Consider the following 15,251-nt stretch of genomic DNA (forward strand, 5'->3'; position numbering starts at 1 on the left):
AGCGCCGTGTATTCACACCCACGTGGCTGCGAGTCAGTCTCGCTGCAAGCGCCTGGAGTCTAGAGCTGAGGGCGTCAGACACGCAGCCCCGCCCAACACGATGGGCAAGCTAGTCCTGCGCGCTTATGATTGGAGCGTGCCCCCGGCTTTCTGTGTGACGGAGCGCTATAGACGCGGGGGCTCCACCCGCTGCCCCGCCCACAAGACGGACAAGCCAGTCCCGCGCGCCCTGGCGTGCCCCCGGCTTCTTCTGTGACAGAGGGCTTTAGACAGGGGACTCCACCCACTACCCCGCCCAACCAGTCCTGTGCGCCCTGGTTGGAGCGTACTCCCGGCTTCTTCTGTGACAGAGAGCTTAAGACAGGGGGCTCCACCCACTTCCCCGCCCACCCAGTCCTGTGCGCCCTGGTTGGAGAGTACTCCCGGCTTCTGTGTGACAGCGATCACAGTGTCATTATGGGAGAAGGGGACAGTGTGTGGTTGTATTCACCATTAGTGAACGTGCCTATTACACAAGTGAAAGGAGGACACTTCTGTTTTGCAATAGCTCTTTATACTGTGTAGCTGTATAAGGTGGCACATGGCTTTTTTTGGAAAAATAAGATCTGATAATAAAGGTGTGATATCATATAAATGTGATCTGATAATAAAGGTGTGATCTGATCATATAAATGTGATCTGATAATAAAGCTGTAATCTGATCATATACATGTGATCTGATAATAAAGGTGTGATCTGATCATATAAATGTGATCTGATAATAAAGGTGTGATATCATATAAATGTGATCTGTTAATAAAGGTGTGATCTGATCATATAAATGTGATCTGTTAATAAAGGTGTGATCTGATCATATAAATGTGATCTGATAATAAAGGTGTGATCTGATCATATACATGTGATCTGATAATAAAGGTGTGATATCATATAAATGTGATCTGTTAATAAAGGTGTGATCTGATCATATAAATGTGATCTGTTAATAAAGGTGTGATCTGATCATATAAATGTGATCTGATAATAAAGGTGTGATCTGATCATATACATGTGATCTGATAATAAAGGTATGATATCATATAAATGTGATCTGATAATAAAGGTGTGATCTGATCATATAAATGTGATCTGATAATAAAGGTATGATATCATATAAATGTGATCTGATAATAAAGGTATGATATCATATAAATGTGATCTGATAATAAAGGTGTGATCTGATCATATAAATGTGATCTGATAATAAAGGTGTGATCTGATCATATAAATGTGATCTGATAATAAAGGTGTGATCTGATCATATAAATGTGATCTGATAATAAAGGTATGATATCATATAAATGTGATCTGATAATAAAGGTGTGATATGATCATATAAATGTGATCTGATAATAAAGGTGTGATGATAAACATTGGATAGGATTGTAAAAATGTGATCTGATGATAAAAATCTGATGCATTTATCGATCATATACATTGACTGATCGAATACAGGATGATGGTGCCCAGAATGCCCCCTTCCCTGTGATTTATTCCTGGTAGATTTCTTGTGATCTGCTTGAATAGACGCCGGACGCCCATTGACACCCATTGCCCATCAGTGAAGTTTCAGTGTGCAGAATGGATCCCTGTCCTTTCTCCATGCACATTTGCCAGCCTCGTAGAGATCCTAGCAGTAGCAGCATCAGGCTGGGATGGGGAGGAGGAGACAGCAGAGGAGGGGCGAAGGCTGCATCTTATTTATTTATTTCTCTCTGTCTCGCTCCCTCTCTCTCTAAATGCTTAAGGTGAAGAGTGCAGAGGCAGCCGATCCCAAATGCTGGTTGAATGGTGCTGAATCCCAGGAGGGGGAGAAGGAGGAGGGAGCCTGGAAGAAGAGTGAGGGATCCCCCCCAGGACTGTCTTGTTGTGGAGCAGGTGTCAGGGTCCCCCTGCGGATCATACACACCTCCAGATCCGGGGTGTCACCCGAGATCCCCCACCGTACAATGAGTCTGTCCACACCAGCCTTTCCCCACACCGCAGCATCTCCACACGTGACGATCTGGCTGCTGGGGGGCCACGCGTGACCGATCCACAGGACCAAGGGGGGGGGGGCCAACTAAAGAGCAAAGGTACAAAATTCGGAACCACCCTGCCTTCAGCAAGTGCCAGCAGAGCTATGATCTTCTTATTAAATTGAAGTGTCTGGGGGTAAGGGGGGGACTTTTAGCTCCCCTGCAGGCTCCACCCAGCAAATTTTGGGGTGGAAAGACTTGAATTTAAATGGGATTTTTTTTTTTTTCTTTTTGGATTTTTGTCTTAGGAACATCTGTTGCTGCGAAAGACTGAGCCCAGACACCTCTTTGGACTGATTTCACCTCCCCGCTTTTATTCCTCTCCTTGTAGATCACATCTAGAATGGACATTTTTTGGCTTTAGATTGAACCCTGGGACAGCATTTGGAACATTATGTCATAAGCAGCTTTGTTGTTGCTCAATAGCAGCTCATTATTGCGACCTGCTGATATTCCTTTGACGATATCAGAAAATACAAGATTGATCGGTCCATTTAAATGTCTTCAAGTGTCTCATCATCTTTTTTTTTTTTGGGATAGCTGCTCACCCATTGACATTAGTTTGATGGGGTTTTTTTTTTTCGAATAAGCGAAGCGTTTGGCAGACAATATAGGCGCTGACTTTTTCCGCTTCTTTTCTGACACTTGACTATTTATTGGCAGGACTGGGGGAGACTTTCTGTTCAGCTGATTTGAAAGAATAGCTATATTCTGCAAATGATCAAATCAGCCTCCTAAATCAATCCAGCTTTTTTCCTTGTTGGGAATATCCTAAAAAAAAAAAAAAAAAAAAAGACTAACGCTGTCATTTTTTTGTTGCCAATATGAAGCTGATTTTCAAATAATATACATACAAATATTTTTCATTATTTGCTGTGCTTGCACACAGGTATTCAAACCAAGCTGTTCCAGAGGAAATTTGTTCTCGCCGTTCGGCGTCTGAAGTTGCCTATTTTTTTTTACCCCGTATTTGACTGCTTTTTTATTTCCTTTGCAAATGAGGATTTAAGTTGTTTTTTTTTTTGTGATCTGAGAAAAAGAGCGGGTACTTTTGTGAGCCAGTGATGGAGAAGTTGGAAGCTGAGTCAGATGTGGAGCCTCAGGGACGCCCCCGTTCTTGCACCTGGCCCCCGCTCCCCGAACCCTCTTCGGATATGCCCTTGCCTCCTCCTGGCTTGGATCCAGGGCAGATGCGCAAAGCCAAGAGTTCGCGCAGGAATGCCTGGGGTAATTTGTCCTACGCCGACCTCATTACCAAGGCAATAGAGAGTTCTCCAGAGCGAAGACTGACCCTATCCCAAATTTACGATTGGATGGTCCGCTTTGTACCCTACTTCAAAGACAAAGGTGACAGCAACAGTTCTGCTGGGTGGAAGGTGAGAACCCTCAATCAGTTTCTTTAGGTTGATCGGAAGCACCCTCCCCCCCAAAAAAAACCTCAAAGTTAAATTTAATTCCATAGTTATGTGTTGATGTGCAAACGCCAAGACAGAGGGTTGTGGAGGTTAATTAAAAGATTTGATTTTTGATGTGACAATGATAGGTAACTGGCACTTGACTGCTATTATAATGAGCTGTCTGTGCAGTGTGCATGCAAAGGGGAATCCCTGGCAACGAGTAAGGTATGCATGGCAATGTAAATTCAAAGCTGGAATATTAGATGTGAAATACATTTATTTTTTGTGCAATCACTTGTGCCAAAGGGAACATTATCTGTGGTCTATTGGGGCAGCATCTTGGACAGAAAATGCTCCAGAGTTGAAGCCACTGCAGAATAATTTGCTAACAGCTTCATAGCCAGTTAAGGTGCTCAGTAGAGAGAATATATATATACATATATTTATGTGTGTGTGTCTATCTATCTATCTATCTATCTATCTATCTATCTATCTATCTATCTATCTATCTATCTATCTATCTATCTATCTATCTTTACAAATATATATGTATATATATAATATATATATATATATATATATATATATATATATTATATATATATATATATATATATATATATATATATATATATATATATATATATATATATATATATATATATATAAAATAAAATACATGTTTTCCCTTTATGAGCTGGGGTCATTTGTACAGCGGGTGCTGGTTAATTATTTTGTAATATTGTGGAATGCTTCATTTAGGAAATTTCATTTTTATTTTGTGTATGTATTGTGATATAAATGGTACTTTTTAAAAAAAAAAATATTATTACTTTTAGAACAAAATCAGGCAGAGAAGGCAACAGGGGTTAGGAAATCTCTGACACACGTGATCTGGAATATCACTAAAGAGTCCACTCTGTGTGCATGCAATAAGGACTGGGGCGAGGAGGGGTGAATGCAAATGCTCAGGGGGTGGGTACTGGGGGGTTAATATGCATACACTGGGAGGTGGGTGCTGAGCAATTATTGCGGATGCATTGTACGTTGGGCATCGAGGGGAGGATGCGTAGGTGCTGGGGTCTTGGCACTGAAAGGGTAACACTCCGTGGGGCTCTGGAGGGTTAATGCCCATGTTGTGGGACTTGTGCACTATAGGGTTAATGCACATGCTGCTGTTGGTTCCTTGAGAAGTTAAGGTACAAGTGCTGAAGGCTGAGCATAAAGGAGTTAAGACAACTGGGCAGGGAAGTAAGCACTAAGGGGTTAATGCAAATAAGCTGAGAACTAGGTGCCAAGTAGTTATTACACATGCTATGAGGGGTGGAAGGGTTAATGCACATGCCCTGGGGACTGGGTGCTCGGGGGGGGGTTACAATGCAAAGGATACAAATGGGTTGATACACCCTAGAAACTGGGTATAGAGGAGCTAATGCACATGCCCTGGGTGCTAAGGAACTTATGCAGTGGTGTGGAGGTACTAATGCACATTTGTTGAGAGCTTGGTGCTGAGGGGTACCTACATGTATGGGGACTGGGCATTGAGAGTTTAACACGCAGGGAGTGGTAAATGTATTATGATTATGAGCTGGGTACCAGGTGTTGAAGGCTAAATGCACAGCAGCTTGGGATTGGATACTGAGGGGTTAACTTACACGTTCTGGGCACCAAGGGCTTAATGCACATGGAATGCACTGTAAATTGGGCTTAACAGGTTTACGCACATAAGCTGCAAACTGTACATTTAAGAGTTAATGTGCATGTGGTGTGAACAGGGCGCTGAGGGGTAAATGCACATGTGCTGGGGACTGGACCCTGAAGAGTTCATTTACATAACCTAGTCACTGAGTGTTGTGGAGTTAACAGACATGAACTGGGGACAAGGCACTGAGAGGTTACCTATGATACTGGGTATTGAAGGGTTAATGTGCATGCAGTGGAGATTGAGAGAAGAGGTTAATGCTGCAAAAAAGACTGGGCACTGAGGGGTGAACGTACACACTGGGAATTGGGCCTTGAGGATAAAAGCACATGCTCTGAGGACTTGACATTGAGGAGTTAACTCCTAAGAGTTGCGGTCTAAGAAATGAAGGGTTAATGCACATGAGCTGGAGACTGGGTGCTGAGGGGTGTTTGGTAAATATCACTGTAAATATATATATATAAAAAATGTGTTTGCTAAGTGGTAAATGAAAATTTGCTGGAAACTAAATGCTGAGGGGTTAATACACATGAGGCGCTGAGGGGTTAATATGCATGCACTGGGATTCGAGCACTGAGGGGTTAATCCCTATATGCTGGGGACTGGACACTGAGCAGTTAAGGCAAATACACTGAGGATTGGGCAGCAGAAGAATTAATGCATATGAGTTGGGGACTGGGTGCTGAGGGGTCATTGTTCCATGTGCTACAGACTGGGTGCTGAAGGGCCCCCATGTACTAGGAACTTTGTGTTGAGGGGCTAGTGTCCATGGGGCACTAAGGTGGTAATGCAGATGCTCTGGGAATCGGACACTGAGGGGTTATCGGCTTATCGCCCATGGGCTTGGGACTGGGCACTAAGCCATTGGGGGGGGGGAATGTGACAGGACTAAATGTAAAAGATTTAACGCATACGAGTTGGGGACTGAGAGCTAAAGGTGCTAAGGGGTTAATGCGTATGCAAAAGAGACTGGGCATTGAGGGGTTATAGCACATGTGTTTGGATTTGGGTGCTGAGGGGTAAACACATGGGGCACCAATGTATTATTGCACAGCCCCTGGGAACTTGGTGTTGAGGGGCAAACGCACATGTGCTGCGGAGTTAAGGCACATGCACCGAGGATTTGGCACTGAGAAGTCAACGAATACAAGCCGAAAAGTGAGTGCTGTGGGGTTAACACACAATTGGCTGCTGAGGTGCCAACACAAATGAGCTGGGCATTGGTAGGCTAGTGTGCATTTTCTGGTGCTGGGTTAATATATGAGTAAGAGCAGTGCCGGGACAAGGTCATCCAGCACCCAGGGCAAAGAGGCCAAACTGCGCACCCCCCCCCCCCTCCCAGTGATGTCATTGTCACTCCTCCTGCCAGCCTTGTAACAGAAGCATCTGGCATAGGGGCACCCTCATCCCTGCCTTGAACCATTGCGCCCAGGTCAGCCACCCTTCCTGCCCACCCCTTGTCCCGGGCCTTGAGTAAGAGTATAAGCATTATAAAAATTAAAAGGTAAGAAATATTTTCAACTGCCACAAAGATCAGTGTCCTCAATTTCCAGGATCTCTTTGGAATATGAGCATTTCCTCCCCTGTTATGGTGAAGTGCAGAAGAGCACATGTGCAGGTGCTACAAGTATGGGTGGACCACGGCCTTCACAGCCTCAGGCTGACTATACACAGATAGTTTTTTTTATTTTTTATTCAGCCAGTGGTTTTAGGGCTCATTCACACTTGAGGTACTGGAAACTCACGTTCTGTGTGTGTTTCCCTCCCTACATTCAAAGGAGAGAAGAGCCGAGAGTGAGGTGGTGTATGAACCACGAGGGTATAAAGTTCTTGTGTGGGGGAAGCCTCCAGTAATGCTGACCTTATAGAGTAGGTGTCATTCTTCAAAGCAGAGCTGGGAGTGGAGAGCAGAAAGGGGTGATGGAACTTTACTCGCCGAAAGTATAAAACTAAATAGGTGTGTGATGCCTTACTGCTGGCATGCATACAGATAAGTGCGGTGAGTGCCAGAGGCAGGATATAGAAGAAAAAGAGATCCACGTTGGAAATCACTGAACTGGAGGCAGAATCCCCGATGTTAATGTGGTACTTAACTTTTATACTGTATAGGAGGATAAGATGGAAAATAATATAAATGTTTGCATGTTTATACGGGAAAATTGATGTAAAGTAGTTTATCCTAATGTCAGCTGCCCTAAAGACAAGTGGCATTCTATTGCCTGAATATGTAGGCAGCATTATTTTTAAAGAGTTAATTGTCCAATGAGAGATCGACATAACCCTTTCTATAACAGTACAGATGCATACTGAACATACCTACATATTACAGAGAAATCACATACAACATATTAGTGTGGTATCTTTTCCAATAATACTCATCTGAATTTCATAAAATAGTTACCTGGTGGACTTTGAATCATGATAACAGTCAAGTCAGTATATTTTTTAGAAACTAAAAAGGTGAAGATTGTTTGTTCTTCTAGTCCCCCAGGGGACAAAATGAATGTAGCACTTTGTCCTGTTCAGAACCACGCTGCCATTAGGCAAAAAAAAGCCGTGTTTATTTCTGTTTCTGCTCCTCTCCATGCTGAAGCCCAGTTTATGGGTGTTTCTATGGGGGGAGCTAACAGTACAGGAGCAGGGACCACCACCTTTACCTTCTCCCAAAATATGAGCCAGCATAGTACTAGGAACTACCCCCTTTTTCTCCCCTATTATGAGACAGTACAGCACTAGGCACCACCCCATATTCTTCACCCTATTCATGAGCCATCACAGCATTGGGCACCACAACCACTTCCTTTACCCCATTTATGAGACTATACAGCACCAACCTGTACTGCTGGGAGATGCTGGCTTGTGCTGCACTGCCACCCCTCTCATTACTGTCATCCAGTCCTTATTTATTATTTGTCTCCTTGAGAACAGTGTCAGCAGACAATGGTGGGGCAAGGGAGGGGGGCGTGTTGTCAACCACACTAGCTCAGCATCCAATGAACCTATAGATTTGGGACACATGCACTTTGTCCCCTAGGGGACAAGGAGCTCAAACGTTTTTTTGGTAAAAACTTTCTTTTTAACAAGTATTATATCTATGTATCATTGCCAGGTTGCTTCTGGTGAACATTTAAAAAATTTGATGTACCAAGTAACAAGTCAAAAAATCAGAAACTTTGCCGCTAATAATTCCTTCTTAAAGAGGAGCTTTTGTAGCTGCTGACTTTTATTATAAGGACACTTACCTATCTAGGTATCCAACGATTTTGGCACCCGAGCCGATTCTTTAATCAGCTTCCGGTGCAGGCGCCAGCATCTTCACTAAGGGAAACCGGCAATGAAGCGTTTAGGCTTCACAGCCGGTCTCCTACTGCACATGCGCGAGTCGCTCTGCGCTTTCTGAATGGTCCTACCATCTTCTGGGACCTGTGTGTCTCCCAGAAGGCAGCGGGGTGAAGGAGGAAGGGCCGGAAACACTCGGAGTTCGCCACAGCGATCGTACCCGGAAGTGGGAGCGGGTACCTGTCAAAATAAGGTACCCGCCCCCCCCAAAAGTGTCAAATGTGGCAGGGGAGGATGTGAACAAGCGTAGCTTCCCCTTTTTGGTGGAGCTCAGCTTTAAGGCTGCATTCACACCTGAGTGTAGTGGAAACGCAGGCAGAAAGGGGCGTTTCTGGCCATACTTTTGAAAATGCGTAATAAAAAGGTGCTAAAATGCGCGATGGGCTTGCATTGCCATTATTTTTTAATGTCACCCCAAACACAAGTAGCAGTTGCGCGTTGCCAAGCGTGTTTAGCTCAGTGCAAACTTTTGGTGCTGGAGCTTCTTTGTTGCGTTGGTTGCACAACAGGCACCCCATTGAAGTCAATAGGCTGTTGCGTGAAAAAAGCACCAAAAATGGACTAAAATGCACAAAGCAAAACGCGGCGTGCCGCTGCGCTCAAATGTGAAAATGGCCTAACTTGTTTACTGTTACTACTAGCAGTCTCTTCTGAACTTTGGGGCTACATTTGTATTCTCACCTTACATCTCTTCTATACTTGTCAGTATACGTCTTTTCTGTGCCTTATAGTTATTTTGTAATGCAGGATTGGCCCATAACATGATTTAATTGGCTCTTTTGCTGTTTTTGTTCATGAGAAGAGTGAAACATTGATACTTGCAGTATGTCCAGTCTAAGTTTCTGCCAGCCAGTAAGTGGAACAGTGAAGTAAGTGGAATCTGTGCAAAGTAAATGTATATCGGCACATAAGAAAATATAGACAAGGGGAATATTGATTTGATTGAGAGCCATTTATTCTTACAACAGGTACACAATAATTCAGAATACAATTCTGGATGGCACCAGCCATTTCTTTGCCAAGATTGCACAACTGATTCGTTTAGTTTGATTGGTGTTCAGTACTATTTACACCTCCTGCAGATTATTGTACCAATACAGATCAATAACTACTAGTCAATACCTGTCAACTGACAATAGTAAGCTTGCATGGACAGCTCGTTATTAGATTTTACAGTGTTAGTATTCTTTACAGTATCATTTTCTGCTATATATTATGAAATGTGTTTATGTTTTATTAGATCCTGATTGTTTCAATTTTTATGGTTTGTACTACACAGAAGCAACCAATGTAAGACCCCAATTTGCTGTGTAAAATACAAAATTGGTTTGCAGTGGCACATACACTCTTCAATAAACAATTGATTTATTTTCCAATTTTTTTTTTTCTTTTGTTTGAAGACAGAAGTGTCTGTACCTGGAAAGGATTTTGGGAATAGAGTATTCTATTAAGTACAGTAGGTGAAATAGTAAGCTATCTCTTGTGATAGGAATAATCCATCTATAGTTGACATCTCATTTGATCAATAAGCCACACACGTGGTGGTGGTGGATTTTGATCCATAGTTAAGATACAATTGTAAATTACAATCGTAAGCTAACGATTGCATCTCTATTACCACAAAGTAATCTAATAATCTGATCAATCAAATTATGAAAGCATTGTGAACAAAGCATCTTAATATTGCCTTTAGATGCAAAGTGACCAATAGTTGGTCACCCTGGCCAGTCAACTCAGTTTGATTGAATCCAATCTATATTGAGTAGAAATCGATCGGAAGGGAAGTCATGGCAGTACAATTGGTGATTGATTGGTGTTCAGTACTATTTACACCTCCTGCAGATTTTAGTACCAATACATATCAATAACTAATAGCCAAGATACAATTGTAAATTGCAATCGTAAGCTAACGATTGCATCTCTGTTTCCACAATGTAATCTAATAATCTGATCAATCAAAATATGAAAGCATTGTGAACAAAGCATCTTAATATTGCCTTTAGATGCAAAGTGACCAATAGTTGGTCACCCTGGCCAGTCAACTCAGTTTGATTGAATCCAATCTATATTGAGTAGAAATCGATCGGAAGGGAAGTCATGGCTGTACAATTCTTTGCGGATTCTATCATTTTCATCAAATATTGATTGGTTAAAAAAATCCAAGCAGTTATGGCTATCATAAGACTGTTACTCAGAAAGTGAATCGGTTACAAAGCAACCAGGGAAAGTAAATAAAGAATCTAGCTGCTGTAGGGAACAGCTCGACTTTTTGCTGCATTATTCGTTAATGAGTCCCAGTGCTGGCCATACATTGATTGAAATTTGGCCGGTTCAGCTGGGACTGGCCAAATTTTGATCCATGTGTGGGCAGGGAGGTTGTGCAGATCTACCGATCAACTTCGGTACAACCGCCCTGTCACATTCTCCATGCTTGATGAGTGCTGCAGGCTACAGCCTGCAACGCTGATTAGTGTATTCTGATGGAGGGGAAGTCTCTCTGCTGTCAGAATACAATAGCTCAGTGGGGAGGATTCCCCTGTCCACATCAAGTGTGTGGATAGGAGAATTGGGTCAGTTTTTTTTTCATTCAACCTGCTAGTCGAACAAAAAAAAAACAAAAACGGACTAATCTATGGGCTGCCTAAATGCAGATAGGAGTGTAACCATTTTTGGGGGTTTTGGGAGGGACTGCATATATATTATATCTGTTGTAGATGCTGCTGAACTCTGCCCAAAACATTCAACAGTTCATGCTCCAGGCGGATCCTCACATGATTTTCAGCAAATTATAGGGGAACTGCTAAGAAATAAGAGATTGCACTTCCATGTATTAGCGCATAATGCAACACATTATCAGATTAGTTCCTCTTTCATGTAACTATAGACATCTTTTCTGAACTGACTCGTATTTAATACTGTTACAAGAGGATATTGCTGTTCATTGCAGTTTTTGTATGGAGACAGAAATGTCTGTAACTGGAAAGGATCTTGGGTATAGAGAGTATTCTATTAAGATGTTTGAAATTCTTGTAAGTGGGTAAAATTGTCAGCTTAAAGTGACATTAAACCATATCCTTATTCTTCCAAAATGATCCATACACATCTACTACGTAATGGCTACGTAAGTAATCTATTACGTAAATTGTTTTTTACTGTCTTTTTTCTGCCTCCTTGTAACTTCCTCTAAGAGCCCCCATATCTCTCTTTTTCCACTTCACTTCCATTTGTTTGGAACAAGCAGTGCAGGTTAATTGCTGTCATGTGCACTACAAATCCCATAGTCCCTAGTCCATCTCAGGTGATGGTGGCTACATTCCTACATACAGTAGGACCATGGAGGAAAAAAATTTAGCAACCCTTTAAGTCCCCTTTCACACAAGCAGACCGATCGGGTCCGCCTGTAATTGCAGAGGCTACACCTAGAAAGAACGTATTATCACGTAAACATAAATGTAAATCGAATTTAACTGACACTGTTATTTTCTCCACTCCGTTTAGCATAATGTTTGCTAAAATTGGAAGGATTATGGAACGTCATATACCTATTTTATTTTAAGATGAATGTTATGAGAAAATACTATCTAATGGTTTTAAGATGGTATCCCGACGGTCCCCTTCTTTGGCGAACTATTCTATTCTATTACTCGTAGTAGGACATGGTTGGATTTCACTGGGACATAAACGTGGAAGTAATCGTAGTCCATGTTGTCCTCGTGGGATACAAAGTGACCAGTTTTGTTCCACTGCGTATCATAGATCTTTTAAACACAAATCTTTTATAAACTGTAATACCAGAAACGTTGTCTTTTTTGATAACGTATAAGATTTGTGCAATTCAATATGTAGGACACACGACTAGGAGGCTTCCAGACCAATTACATGATCATGTCTATGACATTGAGAAGGAACATAATACTAATGTGGATAGACACTGTAATTTAACCCATGGAGGGAATACCTCACTGTTTCAAATTCAGGATGTTGAGAAGGTCATCAACCCCAGGTGGGAGCGGTGTCAGGACCCTATGCAAACGTGAGGTATTCTGGATTTTTTCATTGCAGAATAGAATTCCTATGGGCCTTCATTTTTAATGGGATTTAACACACTTTTATGATTAATTATAATATATATCTTTATGATTCTTTCATCATTTATGAAATGTGTCTTACTATTCCACAAAAAGTTGTTTTTTGCTTTGTTGTCTTTTGCTCTTTTGTGAGTTTAGTTGTCCCACCATAAATTATTTTGGATGGGACACATACTCGCATCTTAGCATATAACAATTGGTGTGTTTGCTTTGGTTTTATTTTCATATTTTCATTTTGTTTTGTTTTCTGCTGTATCAATTTTTGTTTCTCTAATTTTTTGTTCTCTTTTTTTTTTTCTCATTTGTTCTTTTTGGACACTCACATTTATATTTACATATCTTTTTTCTTTATAGATATTTTTTTATTCATGTTTTGAGAAGTCTGTGTTCCTGAGTTCTTTTGGTCTGTTTTGGATCATGTGCAATCACTTGTATTTGAGAACAAAATATTGGAAAACAGTGAAGTTCAATCACCTAATTAAATAATTGAATACATGTGAAGTTTTGATATATATTTATATATATATATATATATATATATATATATATATATATACGTGTATGGTGTTTGTCTTATGCATGGTTCTGACAAACCACGCTAGTCATGTGAACCTGCTGTCCCCTGCAGTATACCATTGTATGCTGTTGATTTTACACTTTCTGAAAGAAAATCGCTATTGCATCGTGTATGGGAGTGCTGCCATCCTTCCTTTTTCTCCTCACATGGGACCCCCTTTCAGTTTTTCAGGCAGACCAGATTGTAAACGGACGTGTATGTTCACACCCGCCGAAATCCAATCCAATCTGCTAATTACAGGATCGGACGGCAGTCAGGTGTAAACGGACAGGCAGTCCGTTTACATCTGACCACCCATAGAGGAGAGCGGGCTGTATCTGTGCCCACTTTGCATAAGCGGAGGAGACATGGACTTGCCATCTGCCAGCTCAGCGGGGATCAGCAGACAGATTCCCCTCAGAGCAGGTGGACTCCTGGCAGAGTCCGCTCCGTGTGAAAGGGGCCTAACAGTTTGGAGTTTTGGAGGAGGCTAAGAGCAATAGAAGGGACTTTTTTGAGTTAAGAATACATACTTAAATAGAGTTTCTTTTTTAAACCAGTTCAGTGTCACTTTAAATAAAACAGGCACTATTCTACAGCAAACAGGTAATTCCTAAAAAGACATATAAGGTTTCCATCAAGAGATTGTGGCAATTTCTTTATTCTAATCACTAAGAGTCTTTTCACACTGAGGTGTTTTTCAAGCGCTTTTGCGTTAAACAAAGCACCTGAAAAACTCAAGAAAAATGCTTCCCTTTAAAATAAATGAATGTGTTCACACTGGGGCGGTGCGCTTTTGGTGCGCTGAAAAAATCCTGCTTGCAGCATCTTTGGAGCATGTTTGGGGAGGTAAAAAAAAAAAAAAACGCACCAAAAACACTCCTCCCCATTTAATCGAATGGGAACTGCATCAAAAATGCCCATGCTAAGCGTTTTTGGTGCAGTTTTTGATTCTTATGTCCTTTAACCACATCAATACTGGGCACTTTCACCCCCTTCCTTCCCAGACCAATTTTCAGCTTTCAGTGCTCTCACACTTTCAGTGAAAATTGCGCGGTCATGCTACGCTGTACCCAAATGAAATTTTTATCATTTTGTTCGCATAAATAGAGCTTTCTTTTGGTGGTATTTATTTACGACTCAGTTTTTTTATTTTTTGCAATATAAGCGAAAAAAGAGCGGAAATTTGGAAAAAAACCCAATATTTTCTTCTTTTTATTTTAAAAGAAATCCAATAAAATCGAATTTTGTCATAAATTTAAGCCAAAATGTATTCTGCTACATGTCTTTGGTAAAAAAAATTCCGTTAAGTGTATAATAATTGATTTGCGTGATCACGGATAGCTGTACGCAGATGATCATGTATAGATGTGTGCAGGTGATCATGGACATATGTGTGCAGATAGTCATTGGAACATGTGAGTTTAGTGTTAAATCTGTGGGGGACAGGTGTTTTTACTATGTGGGAATGTGTTTTGGGGACATGTGTGTTTTACATGTGTGTTTTACATGTGTGTTTGACACTGGTGATCAATGTGTAAAAAGCTGTAAAAAACAGCTCATACTCACTGATCACCAGCCGGCTACAGCGATCTGCTCTCCTCTCCTCACCGACAACTTCTGTGTGAGGAGAGCCGATAGCCTAGCAACCCGCTCTCTGTTTACATTACATGATGGCTGTGATTGGACACGGCAGTCATGTGATCAGGAGGGCCAATCACAGAGCCCTCCTGCTGAACGGAGATGCGCCGTGTCCGAGTGACACGAGCGCATCGGGATCGCACCGCTGCGCGGGAACGTGCGCGCACGATCCGCCTCCTTCTGAGGGATGTTCCTGAACGTCCACTCAGAAGGAGAGAGCGCCCACCCAGCCGTACGTATGCAGTGGCCGGGTGGGAAGTGGTTAAAAACCGCACCACAAACGCACAGCAAAAATGATCCATTAAACCATAGGTGTTTTACTGGCAGTTTTGAAGTGAACCAGTGTGAAAGTGCCCTTTAATATGTGTATACCTGCACCCCACACCATTTTTTGTTTTTACAAATCAGCAATTTTATTATTCCCTTTGTTCAAACCAAAGTCACATTGTACAAGCTTATTACGCAATGGGGTTG

The 15,251-nt window shown here is 41.8% G+C and overlaps 1 protein-coding gene across 1 annotated transcript in view; it reads left to right on the plus strand.

Annotated features, from left to right (window-relative positions):
• Positions 1–1,661: 1,661 nt before the first annotated feature.
• The window catches only part of FOXO6 (forkhead box O6), a 151,959-nt gene continuing 138,369 nt past the window's right edge, over positions 1,662–15,251 (plus strand). Inside the window, exon 1 of the mRNA XM_073616223.1 lies at positions 1,662–3,430. Coding sequence (XP_073472324.1) covers positions 3,119–3,430 — 312 coding nt within the window. The 5' untranslated portion in view covers positions 1,662–3,118. The remainder of the gene's footprint in view (positions 3,431–15,251) is intronic.

The sequence above is a fragment of the Aquarana catesbeiana genome, linkage group LG02 (genome assembly GCF_042186555.1).
Source record: "Aquarana catesbeiana isolate 2022-GZ linkage group LG02, ASM4218655v1, whole genome shotgun sequence".
Lineage (NCBI taxonomy): Eukaryota > Metazoa > Chordata > Amphibia > Anura > Ranidae > Aquarana > Aquarana catesbeiana.